Here is a 21,948-nt window from a genome sequence, read left to right as displayed (position 1 = left end):
AGGGGTCCCCAGGGTGGCATAAGATATGCTGCAGCCCTTAGAGACCTTCCCTGGCATCAGGGCCCTTGGTACCAGGGGTACCAGTTACAAGGGACTTACCTGGATGCCAGGGTGTGCCAATTGTGGAATCAAAAGTACAGGTTAGGGAAAGAACACTGGTGCTGGGGCCTGGTTAGCAGGCCTCACCACACTTTCAATTCAAAACATAGCATCAGCAAAGGCAAAAAGTCAGGGGCTAACCATGCCAAGGAGGCATTTCCTTACAAGTGCTTGATGAAGAAGCCAATCCAAAAGATATGGGCTGAGCCCACCATTCAGGGAAACTCAGAATGGAAACTAGAATTCAGCTCCTTAGACTGTGGAACCCATCATAACCCAGTCAGCTAGCAGTCTAAAGGTACAGAACAATGTAACTGTTTCTTTAGCTCTGAGGCTAGTTGTGTGTCTGGCCATTTGTCTTTCATTTTCCTTACTTTAAAAAAGAGAAAAGGTTATATTTGTCTAGGCAATTTGTCAGTTTTAGGGTACCCTTAGAGTTTCCATTTTTAAATCACTGATCTGAAGTAGTAAAAAAAAAGTATTCACAATATCGTCACAACAAGGGGTAGCTAAAATGATGCAGAGTGGTTGGAATCAATACAAAGACAAAAAAAATAAAAATAACCATGGGCTTATTTTATTACACTGTTAAGTTTCTATTTTGGTATGATTGAGTCAAACACCCCAAGTGACTTTCAGCATAGACTAATAATAGGAGGGGGATCTGTAAACGTAGGTCATTTGTTACAACATTTAGAAGTGACTTTTTTGCAAATATTTTTTTAAACATGTTTTTTGCAAATATTTTTTTCAAACAAACTTAGACTGTGTATTTGTACTTTAGAGGCTGCTCAGTTTGGTAAATTAGGTTAGTTCTTTATCAGAACTATTTGTGTGTGTGCTAACACACTATTCCAGAGGGTGAGCTATCCAACTTATTTAGAAACAACATTATCATTCTAACCATCTAGTGGACCTACCTGTACGATATTCTCAGAACCCCTTTTACTTCTGTCATCATGAAGAGGTGCTCAAATTGTCCAACGCTGTATTTTTAATGTGCCAGTTATGCTAATATATGTTTTAAGCTGCTGTGTCTCAACATGCTCTTTTGTGACAAGATACATTATTCTTATTATTGACACTACCATCAAATGTATTTTTTGTTTGAAACATATTTTGCAAATAATCATGTAATATATTTATAAACAAATAAGCCAACTTTGCCATCCCCTCCTCTTTTAATAATTCTACATGATCTAAGTCACTTAAGAGTGTTTGAATCGCTTAAACTAATATAAGATGTACAATCTGACATATCTGTGTACTTGGACAGAACCTAATGGGAAAGCAAACCGGAAATGTGAAGATTTGTATTGGCTAGCTACACATCTTGGCTTCATTTTCATCCCTTTTGTGATTTGGGCTGCAGGGTATAATTCAAACTCTCAACGTTTGTCACTTTTACATCTAAAACAGGGCATAAACAACAAAATGACCGCTTATTTGATGGATGTAACCTATTACAGACTTTTGTTCCAATGCACCTCTGGCACTTCACAAAGCAACATCATGTCTTTTGAAAGCAACACAGCTATTTGCCCCCAAACATAGCAGCACATGTGATCATTCTGCAAGTGTACAACTTAAAGACTGTGCACTTCCCTCTGCCATTTTATTGTCACCAAGAACAAAAATGAAACAGCTTGCAATCCAGTTCATAAACAAGTCTAATTGTATTTAAGTCTCCAACTTTACCACCATTAGTGGGTGCGGCAAACTCCTGAGACAAAGCACATACAGAACATTATTTTGATAGTTCAAGGCGTGAGGTCCTCTTAAAAAATAATGAAAAGTGGCTTTCTTTACTTGTAAACACATTCCAAAAATGGTAAGGACTATTGTTTAAAAAATAAAAAATACAAAGAAAAAGTCATACAGTTTTCCAAACATTTGACTTACAAATAATATTACAGAGAAACAAAACTCAATATGAAAACAAAATATTTTTTTTGCAGAATAAGAGCAAACGTCCACAAGCACATTATCATGGTCAAAATGTGTACACTGAATATCTGCACAGTTTTAGCTTTCTCTTATTGCTTAAAATGTTAGTGTTACCAGATTGGCATAAGCTTTGCCCTCTTTGACACACTTCCAATGACCTTAGTACACATACACATGAAAATGTTTCCAGAGGGGAGTGTGGGACGTTGAATGGCTAGTTTGACTGAGGAACAAATATGTCCATCACAAACCCCAGAAACACAGATTTCACTTAGCATACCTAATTAGTTGAAAATAATTGTGTAAATCACAGGCACATTACATAGTAGCAAAATAAATTGGTGTTCCTGTGTAATGATAGAGGATTATCACTTGAACACTGAGAAGAACATGAAAATCAAAAATAATGATTTCATCTGAGACCTGACAAACAGTCATGCGGAAGAAGTACAAGCTTGTAACACAAATCTAATGAGACAGCTTAATATGCAGAAAGCTGCTGTTTTTAATTGTTTCCCTAATGTTCAATTAAAGGTTTGGTTTTTTCAACAACAGAAACTATGGGATATGTATTCCTGTCTTAGTAATACTCTGTAACTACAACATTCAACATATACAAAAACACAGTAAAAAATATAAAAAGCAAAATATTAATAAGTACAAAATTAACAAACAGGGACTGGTCAACACGTTTTAAGATATGTTTCACACCCCCAATTGTTCCGAGCAGACAGCTGGAAAAAACTAAACGCTCATCTTTCCTCTCTTTCCATTCTCAGTACTTAATTTACAATTATTAGAAACAAGCAAGGCACTTCCTTTTTCCAGTTACAAAACATTTACGTTCTGTTCAATGCCAACGGGCGATTTGCCAATTAACCTTTACTTATTCACCTACAAAGGAGGAACATATGAGAAGATATCAAGTTGCAGAATATTGTGACTTTTGCAATCATGTAGCAAATGTGACACAGAACGTCCCATGCCAAATATCGAATTCTCTCATATTGCAGTCAGTCATTAGACTGCTTTCTTACAGGTCTAGGGGATCCAAAAATATTAGAATTGAACAAAATGCGAAAATCACTTGATATGTGTAACTCACTAGTGACAGGAACCAAACGAGACTAGACCTAAACAAAAGCAATACAATTGGTGCAAAGAATGTTCAGGTGTGAATTATGTATTCTGGGAACCACAATTGTTCCTATCACAATATTTGTGTTGCTCCTGATCAGTGCATGGCAGGTACTCATGTTGGCTTTTATCCTATCTTCAGTGCTTCTTGGTGTGGGGCTCCTCCTGGACACTGTCATTAAAAAGACTAATTTAAAGACAAATAATTTTACACAACAAAAGTTCCACCTTAAAAGAAAGGAGTAGTAAGGGATTGTTCCCATCTCAGATATGTGTCCAAGACAGCTTTCTAGACAACAGATGGGTTATGGTTCTGTGTAAGATCATGGAACAATAATGTAGTGGTAGCCTTGACTGACGGACAAAGTGGTAATTTTATATTTGTAGGCTCATTCATACAGGTTTATGCTGTATCAAAAAGAAAGAATAAATACACCAGTAACTCAAGTCTAAAGGGAGGGCAAACATCATTTTGGACAATTTGGGATTTGTCAAATAAATATTTTCTTTGTAGTCAACCAACAATGTGTTCGATAAGGAATCTTAACTAGGTGAGCCAAGACTATCCACTGGACCAACAGTAAAAGAGTAGGACACTAAAAGATTTCAAATTGCTCAAGGGGGAACCAGTCATAGCGTCTGAGAAAGCACAACATATTTGCACTTAGAAATTCATTTGGCATAGATGGTTAAGTTAATTGCCATTGAGTGCCTTATTCAAACCGTAAATGACAACAAAACTGTACAAAGGGAGAAAGGTATTAATTTTGTGAAGATGAAAGGAGATAGTGGGGGCAAATGAGGTAGAAATGTGAAATGTCCTGGTTGAAAGACCAACGGAACGCAAAGAAATCGACTGATAAGGAAAACGAAGAGATAACATTTAGAGAATTAGTGGACATGGGAGTATCACACAATGTTTCCAATCTAAACTGCACATAGAGTTCACAGAAGACAGCTCACGAGCTTGACACAAAAATTACACAGACCTATAATAAAGATAGCCAGACTTGGTATGACCCTTCCGCTGCTAGCCGCTTACTATGGTCAAGAACGGATCAATCTACGGTAATGCCTCAAATGACAGTTCCATCTTCTGAGTTTTCATTGTCTGTGCAATTCAAATGCTGTAAAGACTGCGACCTCTTCCATTTACCTTTTTAGAAGCAAAGGCAGAGTAGTTAATTGATTTCTTTGTCTTGACATGGGAAGTTTTCAACTCTGCTGCTTTCATATTTCCTTTGGTCTCAGAAGTAATTACTCTAAACAACCAATGACACTGTCTTTCATCCAAGCAGAGTCCTAAAAATGTTTCGCAACAGTACTTCATAAACACCAGGGGAGTCGCATTGAGATTCCCAAATCATAATGCTGAGTGTCAATAAAAGACAATATACAGAAGGGAGGTAAACAGTCCAGCAAAAATAAAAACCAGTCCTACAATACTTCATTTTAAACACTCTTCCAAGGACTTTAGCAGGAACCAGTCACCCGACATAAAAATAGACGGGAAAATAGTCACCAACCAACAACATAAGAAAAGTACTACGTATAAGGTCTGACTCAAGTGCTGATTCAGCTATAATAACAGTTTACAACTGCTATGGTTATACAGGTAATAGATATAAGAAATAATGCTAGTCATACCAAATGTATATCCAGGTTTCCATATGTAATTAGAATGTATTAACTGCTTTCATTGCCTCTAACAAGGCAACCACCTAATCCCTATAAACTCTGCACCAATGTCACTGACTACCTTAAAAGTGTCCTTGGCAATGGCCACGCCGATTAGACCAAATACTCTGATGTCTACACTAACCAGACTACATAACAACTATTCATAATAACCTAAAATGTTTTCAATGCTATGAACTTGAGTTATAACTGGACAGCATGTTCAGCAAGTTACCATGACTTTCTGTCAAGGGCTAGGCAACTTAACTTCATAAAATACAAATGTATGAACATTCAACGGTTACAATTCACCTGAGCCAGTATAAATGAATTAAAGAAGTTTCCCTTTGTCTCAGCCAGACCCTAAAATCGGGTAATAAAAAAGGTAACATAATACAAGAGCTTCACTTTACTTTTTTTGTTAAAAAAAACACATTTTTTTCATACTCTGCAGTTAAATAAATGGGTTAAATATGCAAATCCTTCCTAGGCAACAAACTCTGAATTCTCCAACGCCAACATCAGAGAGGAAAGCAATAACATAGATATAAAAAAATGTTCCTCTTTATCCTACCTGTGCTACAATACTTTATCACCACATAAGCCAGTCCTTCGTGACCATTACAGTCTATACTTTAAATACTTTGACTGTATACGTACATTGTGTTGTATGTACTATAATAATAGGTGCTTTGTCACAAATTCTAATGTCTTCTCTGGTGGGTCTGGAGTACTCCTATGATTTGATATATACCTTCACTTCTACAAACTTGGAACCCAATACAAATGCTGTGTAATTTAGCTCCTTAGGGCCAGTCCTTTGTATTCTTTTAAAAGGTTTTTTGAACCTTTTAATAGAAGTGTCATTTGAGCAGCATATCCAGTTACATTTTCAAAGGAGGAAAACACACTGCTAGCGGCAACATACAGTACTGCACATACCTTAAAAACAAAACAGAAATGGTTTGAATTATCTATGTTAACTACAAAGTGCAACTTTGCCCTGCATCTGGCCCTATGTACAGTACAAACTTCCCTATGGCTTTACAAACAGTGGCCTGGTGAAGCATCATTGGACACTTCAATTACACCAAACTAAGCAGATGTGTTGGCAAAACAGAGCTCTATATCACATTCTGTAAACATTGGCATATCACAGAGGATGCAGAGAAGCAGTATTTACAAATAATTTGTACATACAATAAGCAACCTTCGTAATACACATGATGGTTTTTGAAAAGTGCAGGACCAATCAGTGCTGCCGATTTCAAGTCCCACGCAAGCACATCGGGTCTCTGTTGGGCGATCAGAACGCTTCCCTCGGATATTTCTCTTCTGGTGTCTTTTTAGGAGTGCGAGACTGGGTTTAAAAGGATCATACATTCTCGAATTTATGTTAGGTATGGAAATTAATAAGGCAGCAAGCTCGGAACGAGTGTCAAGCAGCACTGATAAGAGATCCTTAGTGGCAACTATTTATATTCATGTTAGAAGTCAGAGTGCAACACAGAAGCCTCACTTAACATACAAAATAAATGTGCAAATTGTTCTCTTTTTACACAAAAGAAAATAATGTAGCAAGGAGGATATTCTAACATTTTATATAAAGAACATTTTTTGAAACACAGCAAAGTAGATCCATCTTCTTCCAAAATCATCTACAAGGCACTAAGGGTAGGAATGACATATTACAATAAAGACATTGAATGCTCTTCTTCAGTCTGGCCGGAAGATAGGATATTTTGGTAAGAATTCTATTAAAATTACCTGTGAAAGGAAACAAAAGAACACTCATTAGCCACAGGTGCTGCTGTATTTTAAGTTGATAATTCGCAACTTTGTATCCACAAATTATAAATTAACTACTCCATGATCGTAGTAAGTCACCACTGTATTAACTTCAATACTTTAGTACCATTGACGCCCTCAGATTACTAACCTGGCATGAGCATCTTTGGGCACAACTTTCTGGTAGGCACAGTTGGGATTTACAAACATACAGCCCTATAATACATGCTTTTCTCATACGGTTTAAACACTATTGCAACTCTTCAGGAATTGTCTCAGGAGCATCTCAACGTCTTCCAGATGGACTTCTATTTTAAAACCCGTCTTTTCTCTGGTGAAAACACCCTCAACCTGCTTTGAGAAGACAACTCTCTGTTAACAATTAAATACATGTAACCATGCTCAATAACATACCTGCTCCTCTGAGCTAGTAACTACCTTACTAAGTAAGAGCCTCACTGACTACTGAGGTGTTGTATATGGCTTTCACAGAAATCTCTTATTGTGAAGATCCAAATCTGCTTATTTCCTGCAGTGACGTCATACCAGTGATTAACAAAAATGGTCAACCATAATTGTGACCTCCCTAGGAGAATCGCTTGCTTCACCTCTGTTCCGCTGCCTGCCTCTCCCGGGTCTCTTAAAAAAAAAACAGAGCATGGTAGGGGAATGGTGGCTGACAGACTCATCCACCTACTTCTACCTCTCCTGGGTGCCAACATACTTGTGGGAGAATACATCTGGTAATGTGCCTGCACCAATCATCTCCCCTGTAAAAGCAGGTCTCTAAAGACCCACACTAAGAGAAAGAATTAACCCACGCAACCAACATGGCTCTCCAATGACAATGTGAGAGTGGAGAGCCTAGGCTTTGTGCCTGGAGCATGTGGTATGCCGCAGACGTTAGTGGGGGTAGTAGCAGGAGGCCAGATACTTATTTTTGAGTTTGGAGAGGGGACAGTGTAGCAGATGGTAGTGGGAGTGGGTGGCAGTAGGCCAGGATTTTTTTTCTAGTTTGGGCCGAAGGAGAGGTGGGGAGAATATATATAGAGATACAGAGGAAGCTGTGGTATGGTAGCAAGAGGCCAGATAAAAAAAAAAAAAATACAAATACAAATAAAAAAAAGACAAAATAATAATAATCAGAGATGGGTGGGGACGATTTTTCAGAGGGTGGTAGAGTGAATGACAAAAGCCCAGGTATTTATTTTTTGAGTTTGCAAAACAGTCGGTGTGGCTGGATGGCCGGAAGCCAGGTTTTTTATTGACATTTCTTTTTACATGTTATATATGGCACTCCCAATACTCATCCTCCTCTTTGTACAAGTTGAAAGTACCACACATGCGAAGAGGCCGTGAAGAATATAAAATAATAGATTGTAAAATGCGAATCACAGGGCTGTTGTTCACTTCGGGTTCTGAGTGAAGTTACAGACAACTCAAGCTTTGCACTTGAATTTGATGTCACTAAAAGCCCCTCAGTTAAAAACATTCCTGTTATTCACTGCTTTCCATCTATAGTCATATATTTTATAAACACTGTTCTGGAATCCGTGCTGTAGGAACAGAACTATGTTACATTCCCATTTTCTTTCCATACATATTCAAAACTCAAGAGATAACTTTCCTGGATCACCAGAACACTACCCTTATGTGATTTTAGATTAGTAGGTACTGCCTGTGAGTTGATGCAGTTATTCAGGCCATGTTTATTACAAGAGAAAAGAATAGGTTGTCTGCTTAATTATGTCCTATGGCTTGTGGCTACACACTGTCATCAATCCACCACCAAACTGCAAGTATCAACTGAGCTTGTGCAACTTCTTCCAACTGGAATTTTCTAGGATGCTTCCTCAATTAATTAAACTCTCCTGTGACTTGTCATATTTATAATGTCATGAGTACTGCTTACCCAAGTACAGAAACTGAAAGCAGAAAAAAGAACTTCATAATAAATAATTAATTTCACGAGTTTCAAATTGAGATGCAAGTGTAATACACATACTGTACAATAAACTGTTTCATCCTCATCTTTGGGTTTACGCCTCTTGTTCCTACAGATCTCTGAGGCTCATCACCCACATTCACTGATGTCCTTGCCAGAGGCATCACTGTTGTTGTTCACTTCCTCCTTTGTCCTTTCTCCGTTAACTGGGTTTCATTTCGTGACATAATGTCTGCCCACAAAATCCAGAGCATCTTCTGTGGACTGTGAACTCCACCCTGAGCTTGCTGAGTATAGCATGGCATGCTTGATCATGACACAGTCTTTACTTACCAGAACAGTCTGGTTCTTGGAACTACTATTTGACAAATGTTCTTTCTACCTAGGCTTCGTAGTACAGTTCCTAATGTTTATAGATAAACAGAAGTGCTACGAAATTATAGCTCCCTGGCATTTCTTTTAAGAGCCACTCCACAAGTTCGTGTTTGTTTCTGGAGTGGCCCATTTTGATTATTCCTGAGACACTCTCATTATTCCTTGGTGAGCGATCACCCAAATCCTCCATCTTTGCTTGATCCTCAAAAATGGCAGATTACAGCCTGCACATGACAGCATCATTCCTTTCTGAAACTTAATCCATTCTACAACCTTGCTTGTTCCGTCTAGTCTAAGAATGTTTCACCTTGCATTTTGGTGTTTCCAGTTATTACAGAATGTTTTCAATGTCCACTGTTTCCTTCCCACACATCATTTTTAAATCTGCAGACAAATCATATGCTCTATCATCAAGTCCATCGCAGCCCCCTCTGCATAGCAGTGATTGGAAACTGATAGTTTGGCTCACTGATTATCATTATTACCCATGCAGTTTGACAATTTTCATTTCTTGGCGCACTGCAGAACCACAATGACAGATGTAAACGGTGCTGAGGGTAAAGATTTAGAATTCTATTTCAACTTTAGTTTATTATTTTATACAATGATTTTTACATGCTCCTCAGACTACTGATAAAGTGTGACTTTAAAAACTGAAAAACTGTAATTGATTTTTTAACTTTAAAACCCTGAACTTGACTCAAGTGGTCAAATACACAACCAAGATAACACTTGTTTGGTTATCACTGTATGAAAGCAGCAGGTGACAGAACTGATGTTTAAACAACTCGGAAAGTTAAAAATATTTACAGTATAGAGGTCCGCACCAGCTACAAAAATAAAAAGAAACATTTGTTGGGATACAATCAGCCATGAATTGTTTTAGGGAATTGTTTAAGACATTTTGAGATCCCACCGAGCCGGAGTGACTATCTTCTGCAACAAACCTCCCCAAGGTGCTTATTCAGCCTCGGATTTACTTCCAGATAAGATGAAATTGATTTACTCCACTTTTGATTGAAAGCCTCTTTCTGATTCAGAAATTGGTACTACCAAATCAGTATGTTTTTTGGTATAGGTCAGTTCTCTTATTTCTAAAGTGCTTTAGATGGTCTCTTCTATGTTCTCTCTTATAATCGCAAATTTGTGCAATGGCCAATTTACTCCATAGGCAGTCACTTCAGAGTGGAAACAGACCTTGATGGTCCCACTTCTAAAGACACACATATCTACTTTGGAGCCCAAAACAGGAGTACGTTTTGTCCTATTTCTTTACGCCCCTTTATCACCAGTGTTTCAGAGAAGGAGGTTATTTGCCAGCTATCTTTGTTTATAAAGACTGGTAAATTGCTGGACCCAGTTCAATCTGGGTTTCACCCATCTCGTGGAACTGAAGACGCACGGTTTGCAGTACCTAAGATCTTTGATTGATACTAGATCAAAAAAGGGGACCAGCCTTTATTTGAGCATTGCATCAGTCTTAGTCATGTACTGATCCCTTGTCTTGTCAAAGTTGGCATAGGGGATGCTGCAACTGTGTTGTTTAAATATTTTCTTTCTGATAGGGCTCAGGCTGCTCTCCCTCCTTGTTTTCATGCTTCCTGAAAGACTTCACAATATGTGTACAGCAAGATTTGTCACTTAGCTCTAGTTCGTTCAATAGTTAGCTTTTATTAATAAGCCCTTTTGCTTTCTTATTTAATGTCTCACACCAACAATACCTAAGTTGTTATTCAAATAGTACTTGTGCTGGGCTGAACCTAGATTCATAGCGGTAATGACCGCAGTCACTGCTTTGATCATGTTTAATTTTGTGAACGTCATCAGTGAAAGCAGAGGTGCTTTTCTTTGGAGGACTTCCATCTATTTGGTGGAATATGGTAATTGGGCATACTGCCACTCCCTGTTATCTGCCTTTAGTTGTGGTGTGGATTTCAATTATTCTCTTTCTTATTCTGGACCGCTGACTAAACTAACTGCCTCCAACTATTACTAGGTGCATATTCTATTACAAGGTTTACCTGCTGATAGCCGCTAAACTGTCATTTATTGTTCAATCTTAAGTAGTGATTACCGTAATTCCTTGTTTTTCAGTCTACCTCCCTATTTGACACTTCAGGTGTAGTTGTGCTTCCCCACTTTGTCCTGGTGAGACCAGTGCTTTACCAAGGTCAAGCCTAAAATTCCCTACCACTCTCTGGTGCCACCAGCTTCTGTGCTGACTCCAGAGGCCAGCAGATGGGCAAAGCCTACAGAACACCCAGGTAGACAGAACATTTGGCTCGCCTCACGGCTTAACCCCCTGATGTGCTTCAGTCATTAGGACTCTTGCTGGTTCCACAATTATGTGCCCTCTCTACATTTGCAATTGAGTTCTGTCGCCAGTCTCAGATTTATCCATTATTTGGGAGCACGTGTTCTATTGACCCTGTAATCCTTCTTTTTACATTGACTACACCGTATGCTAATCTGTGATTAGATGCTTTAAAAGAGGGAAAACCATCCTGATATCTAGCCAAGAAACTGCAACATTAGATGCCAAGGTACTTGATGTAATCCTTTGACCAAATACACTTGTTATTTTCCTGTTGACAAAGGGAAGTGCAACATGGTGAGGATGTGGGATCTGTTAACTAGGACAGGATTCCCAGCACCAAAGATGGAACACAGGCGAAAGGAACTGCCAGGATATTCTTTTGGCCAACTGCCTCATTGTGAAGCGCTTACATTGTCTGAAAGCTTAAAAGTATTTGTAGAACACAAACAGCTACTTTGAAATATGTGTCCCTGCACTTGTGAAGAAAACATAGTGGAGCATAGTGGAGAAATGAAGATAAAAGAGACACAAATAACACAAGATGAAACTGAGACAGGATACCCACAATTAATCCAATTTAGCTAAAAATGAGTGAACAAGAAAGTTTTTACCTGTTTCCATAAAACTCAGCCGATCCGGTTGTGAGGTGAAGATCCAACTGTAAGATGTTACATGCTCTGAATATAACTGCGGCCGGTGAGAGGCCTGCTTGTCTAGATTTCCTTATCTCAAGGAGTTTTAATCATACATCTATATTTAGATCTTAAATCCGGGGTGGTATATACAACAAGGAAAAAGAGATGTCATATGCGTAGCTTGTTTTGTGCAGATGGTATAGCGGCACAGACGTAAGGCCTTTTAGTAACATCTCTTCTGAAATAGTAACCAATGCAAATGTTTTGAGAGCTGTGAGATGGTGGAGTCTCTTCTTACTCCCAGAATTACCCTAGAAGCAGTGTGTTGAAGGAATTGCAAATCTTAGATAAGATATTTGGGTAAACCGACCAGTAAGCAGTTATAGTAATCCATTCTTGATATAGTGAGTGGTTGTACAAAATCCTTTCTGGGAGTCAAAAGAATACAAGAGAGAATTGTCCTAATTATGTATAGGAGTTAGACACCAGCAGTACATATGCCTGTAATACTTTTTGTAAACATCAGTTTGCTATCCATCATCAACACCCCCCCATCCCCGCTTACAAGCATAAGGTGCGGGAGATGACCAAGTTCCCAATGTTTCAGGCTCATTCCGATCCAAATATAATGGTTTCAATATTTTCTCCATTCAGGGATACATCTAGCAACTTCCTGGAGATAGCGTCTTAACTTTTGTGCAGCATCAGTTGAATTACAATCCAATCTGATAATTATCTGAGTATCATCAGCATGTAATAAGATTCCAAAGGATTAAATCAGCAAGGCCAGAGAAGCTACTTGCAAACTCAAAAGACTCGGAACCAGAACAGAGCCGTGAGCAACTCCAGAGAGTACTAGCTTAGGTGAGTATCTGCATTCCGCCAAAGCCACTTTTCAGGCTCCTTCTTGCAGAAATGAGAACCTGTCATGCACTTTATCTGAAATACCAGCTTTTGTTAATTGATTGAAAGGATGGAGTGGGAAATGGTATCAAAGGCTGCAGACAGTTAGTAAAATCAGGAGCGCCACTCCACCTTCTTCTCTGATGTGTCTGATGTCTTTGGGTACTTTTGTCAGAAAAGTTTTTGAGCCCAGGCCTTTTCGGAAGCCAGAACATCCTTTATGCATCAGCTGGTTGGACTGAACAAAGTTTGTAAATTGCTTATTGACTCAAGTCTCAGTTATCTTGGCATAGAAAGGTAAGAAAGAGATATAGGACAGTAACTAGAGTGTGTGTTAAGGTCTAGGGAGGGCTTCTTCACAAGTGGGTAATGATAACTAATTTCCAATTCCTAGGGACCATGTAGGAAGTTGGCTCTGTATGCACTATTTCAAAGTAAAGAATAGTATGCACAGAGTCCAAGGGTTCCCCTTAGAGGTAAGATAGTGGCAAAAAGAGATAATTCTAATGCTCTATTTTGTGGTAGTGTGGTCGAGCAGTAGGCTTATCAAAGGAGTAGTGTTAAGCATTTGTTGTACATACACAAGCAATAAATGAGGAACACACACTCAGACAATTCCAGGCCAATAGGTTTTTGTATAGAAAAATATATTTTCTTAGTTTATTTTAAGAACCACAGGTTCAAGATTTACATGTAATACTTCAAATGAAAGGTATTGCAGGTAGGTACTTTAGGAACTTTGAATTAGCAAAATAGCATATACAGTTTTCACATAAATCACATATAGCTATTTTAAAACTAGACAGTGCAATTTTTAACAGTTCCTGGGGGGAGTAAGAGTTTGTTAGTTTTTGCAGGTAAGTAAACCACCTACGGGGTTCAAGTTTGGGTCCAAGGTAGCCCACCGTTGGGGGTTCAGAGCAACCCCAAAGTTACCACACCAGCAGCTCAGGGCCGGTCAGGTGCAGAGGTCAAAGTGGTGCCCAAAACGCATAGGCTTCAATGGAGAATAGGGGTGCCCCGGTTCCAGCCTGCCAGCAGGTAAGTTCCCGTGTCTTCGGAGGGCAGACCAGGGGGGTTTTGTAGGGCACCGGGGGACACACAAGTCCACACAGAAAGTACACCCTCAGCAGCACGGGGGCGGCCGGGTGCAGTGTGCAAACACGCATCGGGTTTTCAATAGGTTTCAATGGGAGACCAAGGGGTCTCTTCAGCGATGCAGGCAGGCAAGGGGGGGGCTCCTCGGAGTAGCCACCACCTGGGCAAGGGAGAGGGCCACCTGGGGGTCGCTCCTGCACTGGAGGTCGGATCCTTCAGGCCCTGGGGGCTGCGGGTGCAGAGTCTTTACCAGGCGTCGGATCTTAGAAGCAGGCAGTCGCGGTCAGGGGGAGCCTCGGGATTCCCTCTGCAGGTGTCGCTGTGGGGTCTCAGGGCGGGCAACTCTGGCTACTCACGGTCTCGCAGTCGCCGGGGAGTCCTCCCTGAAGTGATTGTTCTCCACAAGTCGAGCCGGGTGCGTCGGGTGCAGAGTGTCAAGTCTCACGCTTCCAGCGGGAAACGCAAGTTGTTTCAAAGTTGCAGTCTTTGGTGAACAGGGCCGCTGTCCTCAGGAGTTCTTGGTCCTTCTAGATGCAGGGCAGTCCTCCGAGGATTCAGAGGTCGCTGGTCCCTGGGGAGAGCGTCGCTGGAGCAGTGTCTTTAGAAGTGGGGAGACAGGCCGGTAGAGCTGAGGCCAAAGCAGTTGGTGTCTCCGTCTTCTCTGCAGGGTTTTTCAGCTTAGCAGTCCTCTTCTTCTTAGGTTGCAGGAATCTGAGTTCCTAGGTTCTGGGGAGCCCTTAAATACTAAATTTAAGGGGTGTTTAGGTCTGCGGGGTTAGTAGCCAATGGCTACTAGCCCTGAGGGTGGGTACACCCTCTTTGTGCCTCCTCCCTGAGGGGAGGGGGGCACATCCCTAATCCTATTGGGGGAATCCTCCATCTGCAAGATGGAGGATTTCTAAAAGTTAGAGTCGCCTCAGATCAGGACACCTTAGGGGCTGTCCTAACTGGCCAATGACTCCTCCTTGTTTTTCTCATTATCTCCTCCGGCCTTGCCGCCAAAAGTGGGGCCGTGGCCGGAGGCGGCGGGCAACTCCACTAGCTGGAGTGCCCTGTGGTGCTGTAACAAAGGGGGTGAGCCTTTGAGGCTCACCGCCAGGTGTTACAGTTCCTGCAGGGGGAGGTGTGAAGTACCTCCACCCAGTACAGGCTTTGTTACTAGCCACAGAGTGACAAAGGCACGCTCCCCATGTGGCCAGCAACATGTCTGGTGTGTGGCAGGCTGCTAAAACTAGTCAGCCTACACGGATAGTCGGTTAAGGTTTCAGGGGGCACCTCTAAGGTGCCCTCTGGGGTGTATGTTACAATAAAATGTACACTGGCATCAGTGTGCATTTATTGTGCTGAGAAGTTTGATACCAAACTTCATAGTTTTCAGTGTAGCCATTATGGTGCTGTGGAGTTCGTGCATGACAGACTCCCAGACCATATACTCTTATGGCTACCCTGCACTTACAATGTCTAAGGTTTTGCTTAGACACTGTAGGGGCACAGTGCTCATGCACTTGTGCCCTCACCTATGGTATAGTGCACCCTGCCTTAGGGCTGTAAGGCCTGCTAGAGGGGTGACTTATCTATACTGCATAGGCAGTGTGAGGTTGGCATGGCACCCTGAGGGGAGTGCCATGTCGACTTAGTCTTTTTATCCCCACTAGCACACACAAGCTGGCAAGCAGTGTGTCTGTGCTGAGTGAGGGGTCCCCAGGGTGGCATAAGCTATGCTGCAGCCCTTAGAGACCTTCCCTGGCATCAGGGCCCTTGGTACCAGGGGTACCAGTTACAAGGGACTTACCTGGATGCCAGGGTGTGCCAATTGTGGAAACAAAAGTACAGGTTAGGGAAAGAACACTGGTGCTGGGGCCTGGTTAGCAGGCCTCAGCACACTTTCAAATCAAAACTTAGCATCAGCAAAGGCAAAAAGTCAGGGGGTAACCATGCCAAGGAGGCATTTCCTTACAGACCACTCCTGAGCTCAGTGATTTCCACTTTCTATAGACCACTGCAGAGCTCAAGAAGGAGTTGCAAGAATTGTTAGAGTTGGGGTTACAATCTCCGAGGGTGTCTTCAATTGTTAGATGCGACAAACGTCCAATGGGGAATCTCACAGATAATAAGATGTTAGAATCGTTTCTGTAGGCAACAGAGCAAAAGAAGACTAGAATTTTCTGGGAGACAGTTGTCCTACAGACAGTGGGTTGTCGGCATTTTGAGGTATTTTTTCAGAGGGTTTTATAATTTTATCAAGAAACAAAATCGGATAGTCTATCCCATAACTCTTTGCAACGGTTGGTTGTGTCAGTTCTCTGCCACTGGGCATGCTTTTTACAACTTAAAAACTTCAATTTTATGGTTTTTGAAGCTAAAAATCCTTTTCTGTGCAATCACTGCTTTGGCAATCTTGAATTCTCTGTAATAAGTGTGGAGTTTGATTTCATAAAAAGATTGATCATTTGCCAAATAAGTTTTCCTCCATTTTCTTTCAAACATTTTCCACAATAATGTAGTTTTCAGTCTTGGATTGAACCATGGCGCAGAAGAATGACTTTTATTGGGTTTTTCTCTTTTGAAGGTAACTGTGGTATCCTGGAAGTAAAGGACCACAGATCTATCAGCTTGGAATTTAAGACTGGATCATTCCTATTAAAGCGAGGTCATGAAGTATCTAAAATGGCAACCCATTCTTTGCGTTTCAGCATGCTCCATGATCTATAGGTGAATACATTTTTCTGTCCATTAAGGTTACAGCCATTACCAACTACAACACTGAAGGATAAGACTCCATGATTAGTCCAGGTTTGATAAGTTGATATGTGAAAAATGACAAAAGGAGAGTCACAATATTAAATCCAAAGAATACCCAGACTGATGGGTGGGGCCAGTGGAGAGCATTAGTAACCATGCAAGATTGCAAATTGAATTTCTGCTGCTTAGTGGAGAGTAAGCCAGGTCTCCGAGATAAACAGGAGATGAAGGTTAAGGTCCCTTATCAAACTTGACCAGTGATTAAGCATTTAAGAAAGCACACTGTCATTTAGATGGAACATCAAACAGGGAAGGTGTAGAGGGGATTTAGAGTGTGTCTGGTACAGTTTTGCTTCACAGCCTGGTGTAGCTTGAGGAAAGGATACTTAAAGCATTTGTAAGGTCAGGGTGAGGTAAAAAGCAAGGAGGACCATACCTATATAAAAGTAAATGTTCCCTACTCATCTATGGTAAAAATTCTGCCGGGGCCCTGGCTCTGGGCACAGTCCAGGCGCTGACGGGCACTGATAAGCTTGCATTTGATGCTCCTTTGACACAGCAGATGCATGTTTACTTCAATTAGTGGTTTTGAAGCTGGACCGCAAACGGGACTAGCAAGAGTTCGCTACACTTAAGGTGGCAGCTCTGTTACCTGACAACCCCTGCCAAGGCTCTGTAAAAGAAACTGGACTGGCCTTGAAGGGACTAAAGTGTGAAGTGCAAGATTGCTATTAAAAATATAAGAAACTGGTGCCCAAACCCACAGCACAACTAACAAAAAGTTACCACCCAGCCACAGCTTCCTTACAGTAGAACTCTGTATACAAATCAGAACACTGTTTAACAATGCGAATATCCATCAAGATCTAACCTTATTCCAGAGATAATGAATTGCAATCAGGCGAATCAGTGAAAAACTGACAATTTCGACACAAAAGGCAGGAGGATGTGCTATGGCCATAGGTTTATTTCGTAAGTGGTCATTATACTGGACCGCAAACAGGATTTGTGCAAGTTTGCTACACCTAAGATGGTGACTTTGTTATCTGGCAACTCCGGGCAATGGTAGGGGAAAAAAAAAAAATCTGATCGACCTTGAGGGGACCCACATTAAAAATATATAAACTGGTGTCCAAACCCACACTGCAATTAAACTAAACCCAGAGGCTACTACACCCACAAAACCTAATAAGCCACAAAAGCACCAAACCCACCATATTGTTTTTTCAGGAGGGAGGAAAGATAGAATATCTTTTTAAGGTGGTTGGGGCTATCACAAACGTGTATGAAGACAAATCCAATCCTGCAAGAATGGAGACAGAAAGTAGAAGTGTCACTAGGTTTAAGGCCCAATCATTCAATTATCAGAATCATGAACTAGTCCTCTGGTGGGGTAGAGGAGGGTTTGGTATCAGGAGAAATGGGTCTGGGCAGCAGGGGGTCGCGATGGAGATTTCTCCTCTAGCAGCAGTATAAACAGAGGAGGGAGACCACTGAGCTGGAGACTTGGTCCTGATGAGCACTCTTTCTACTCTAGGAACATAAAGTCCTTCCCTGAAGGTTCTCATGGAATAGGATCTATCCAAGTCATCTCTAAAGTGAAACAGAAAAAAAGTTGCATTATCCTAGACCTTTTTTATTAGAAATACTAGATAGAATAATAATAGAAGGGGAACTGCTGTTAAGTATCATAATTAATAATAAATACGCACTGAGGCATAATACATCCCAGCCTATCCTCATTTGGTCCACAATACATAATAATATGTGACACGTTCTCATTTTGACCCATCTGTGGGCAGGTGGGAGCTTCACTTAATTAACAGTAACCAGATGAAATAAGCTACTTCTCATTCTTTGGACCTAGTATACCCATCTTGTATTTAGAAAGACAATAAAGACATGGGTTATCTCTTACTGCTATTTCTAATTAAACTGGTGACATACATTACCCTGGCTGATGGATCAGTGGATTTTCTCAGGTGATTATATGTATTTAAAACGAATAATTAATATCTAATGAATACTACAAAATGTTTATGAGCGGGAGGCCAACACACATTCTACAAAGAAGTTGAAAGGAATATGTTACTTATCCTGTTAGCATCAGTTCTTGGCATGTAAAACTGTAGATTCACATGATGTGCATACTCCTGTGGTCTAGAGTTCGGCCCGGATGTGTCCAAGTTGTTTTGTTTCCAAGAAGTCTTTCGAGTCACAAGGTCCTCTTGCTGATAATGCTCATGGTCATCAACTCTATTGTTAGAATGTATTCCCACACAATGGGTGAGGATGGAATGTGAAGTGTAGTGTAGTATAGAGAGATGTCCAAGCAAAGGAGGTAAAAGAGTAAGAGGCACTGCAACGGCCAAAGGCGTCCAAGGAGGAGGGTTGGCACATGTTAATCTACAGCACGACATACCACAAACAGAAACTTAAAGGGTAAGTAACATATTACATTTGAGGCATGTGTGGTTGTAGCTACACATGCTGTGCATAGACTGTAAAGCAGTCCTCCCAAAGCAGTGGCTAGCCCGTGTGTGCTGCAGTATTCTGAAAGTACTGGAGTACTGCCTGGCCTACACTGACTTGCTGGTGAGCCAGTACATACACACAGTAATGTTTTGTACATCTGCGTGTGGTGTGGACCAGGTAACTGCTTTGCACATGTCAGCTATTAGAATGTTCCCCAGAAAGGCCATATGGGCCTCTTTTTCAGAGTAGAGTGGCCTCTGGGAGGAATAGGTAGAGTTCTCTAAGCTTTAGCATACCATGTCTGGATGCCTCTTATGATGCATCTTACAATGCCCAATTCAGACATGGCCTTCTTTTTACCAGGCTTTGAGAAAGCAACAGAGTTGTGTTTCCTACAAGAGTTGCATTTTCCTAAGTGGTTTAGTTCTATCAATGTAGTACATGAGGGGAGTAGCAGCTGGCAACTACGGAGAGTGGTGGGCAAATGGGTGGTGGGTGCATGCACTCACGCTACATCACATGGAAGGCTATAGTAGCACATTATAAAATAAGTATACGTTGCTTGCTGCACGACACGTCCTCCTTGCTCTGGTGTTCTTCCCTCCTGAGCAGTCTCCAGCATGTGCCCCAGCCATCTCCCCTAACTAATGTTGGTGCTACTCTCTTATGCTGTTGACCAGCATGACAGAAGCACCAGGATTGGAGGGAGCGGGATCTCATAGCACTCCCAACTCCGAGACAGCTGGGTTACAGAGGTTTAAAGTGTGTATGTCTGGCAGGCTGTTGCAAGACAGCCAGGCAAAGTGACATGCATACTTTAAACGTAAGTGCCCAGTCCACCAATTCTCCCTGCTGCTGCCACTCAGAAGCAATGGCCCCGGCCTGTCATGATACTCGGTACAGGATAAGGGTTAGTGAAAAATAAAAAGGTAATAAATTAACTTTATTACCATTTTATTTTTCATCTCTGGGGCCTTTTAGTTATTGGGGCGATGCTCCTCTGCCCAAATAGAGGAGCCGCCCCTGCATGAGGGTTCATTTCACATCCAGAGTATGGACAGCCAGTTCTGCAACTGAGTCAGGTTGTAGGGAAAACAGGGATTTCAATGGATTGATAAAGGTGGAACTGGGAGACCACCTTAGGGAGGAATTTGGGATTGGTGCGAAGGACAACCCTATACCTATGACCTTGGAAGAAAGGTTCCTCTATGGTTAATGCCTGTATCTCTGTGGTACACCTGAGTGAAGTGGAAGCAACTAAGAATGCCACCTTCCAAACAAGGAAATGAAGGGGGCGATTGTGAAGGGGCTCAAACTGCAGACACATGAGTCTTTTTAGTGCAATGTTGAGATTCCATGACTGGCTGGTGGGACCCAAGCGGGAATGACCCTTTAGAGCTCCTCCATAAAAGCTTAAATGACTGGAATTCTGAAGGGAGAGACGTCACCTATTCTGCTAGATGTGGCTGCATGGATGTGAAGGCAAGGCTGAAAGTCTGCAAATGAAGGCGATAGCAGACAATGCCCTGCACTGTGGCCTTTAAGGGATCAATAGGTTTTGAGTGACAATAGTAGACAAACCTCTTCCACTTGGCTGCATAGCATGCCAGAGTGGTAGGTCTGCATGCTTCTCTGAGAATGCTCATGCATTCAGGTGGAAGATTAAGCCATCCAGATTCTATGACCTCAGGAGCCAGATTGCGAGGTTGACAGACCTGGGATCTGGGTGTCTGATTTCTCTATGGTTCTGCGTGAGAAGATCGCTCTATTGGGGAGCCTTCTGTGCAGATACTAGAGAGTTCAAGCAGAGTCATCAGGATGAGGGTGAGAAATGTCTGCCAGACCAAAAATGGAAGTAGTGAGAGAGGCAGAAAAGCGCAGACAAATATTCCAGACCATCTCATCCATAGTGCATTGCCTTTGGATTTTGGTTGTAGGAATCTGGAGTTGAAGTTTTGGCATTCTCTGCTGTGGTGAAAAGGTCTATTCCTGGGAAGTCCCAATGCAGCGAGTACTGGCAGAGGACATGTGGGTAGAGTTCTCACTCGTGGGCTTGTTGCGGCATTCTGCTGAGGAGGTTGGCAAAGTCGTTGTCCATTTCTGGAAGGTACTCCACTAGTAGATGGACTTTAGAGCCCACCTCTAAGTGCCCTGGGTCAACTACAAGAAATGGGGAGACTGGATGCCTCCCTGTTTCTGAAGGTAATACATGTTGTCCGTCCGGATGAGAACGGCCTTGCCCGTCAGGTGAGGTAGGAAAGCCTTCATGTTCAAGTTTGTTGATTTGGAGGCCCTGGTGTTTGGAGTACCACTGGTCCTGGACAGTCAGATCCTATAAGTGTGTGCTCCACCCCATAAGCGAGGCATCCGTTGTAATGGCCCTCTGCGGTGCTGGGTCACAAAAAGGCCGTGTTGGGGCCGATCAACACTAGATCGTCCCAGTGACCCTCTGCCTGAGACCACTGTTGCCCTAGGCATTCCTGAAACACACATGTGCAGTCTGGCATGAGGTACTATAGCAATGCAGGAGGCTATCATGCCAAGAATATGAATGACTGTGCTGACACACCTGGCGGTCTGGTTGTAAAAGAGGAATTAGTGCTGGGTTTTAATAGGCCATGACAACCTCTGTGTTGAGAATTGCCCCTAGGTAGGGTAGGATCTGGTGGGGTTGATGCTAAATCTCAGGTTGTGTAGGAGGTTTAGTGTAATCGGAGTATGGTTGCTGCATTGCTGGCAGGGAGCACTTTTGATCAGCCTGTCGTCCAGGTTATGTAAGACATGAATGCCAAGTCTGTGCAAATGAGCAG

At 41.7% G+C, this 21,948-nt stretch overlaps 1 protein-coding gene across 1 annotated transcript in view; it reads right to left on the bottom strand.

The window, feature by feature from the left end:
- Window positions 1–1,690: 1,690 nt before the first annotated feature.
- The window catches only part of CHIC1 (cysteine rich hydrophobic domain 1), a 154,611-nt gene continuing 134,353 nt past the window's right edge, over window positions 1,691–21,948 (bottom strand). Inside the window, exon 6 of the mRNA XM_069210710.1 lies at window positions 1,691–6,627. Coding sequence (XP_069066811.1) covers window positions 6,577–6,627 — 51 coding nt within the window. The 3' untranslated portion in view covers window positions 1,691–6,576. The remainder of the gene's footprint in view (window positions 6,628–21,948) is intronic.

The sequence above is a fragment of the Pleurodeles waltl genome, chromosome 2_1 (assembly GCF_031143425.1).
Source record: "Pleurodeles waltl isolate 20211129_DDA chromosome 2_1, aPleWal1.hap1.20221129, whole genome shotgun sequence".
In the NCBI taxonomy this organism is placed as follows: domain Eukaryota; kingdom Metazoa; phylum Chordata; class Amphibia; order Caudata; family Salamandridae; genus Pleurodeles; species Pleurodeles waltl.
This window is presented reverse-complemented; position numbering and strand designations above follow the sequence as displayed.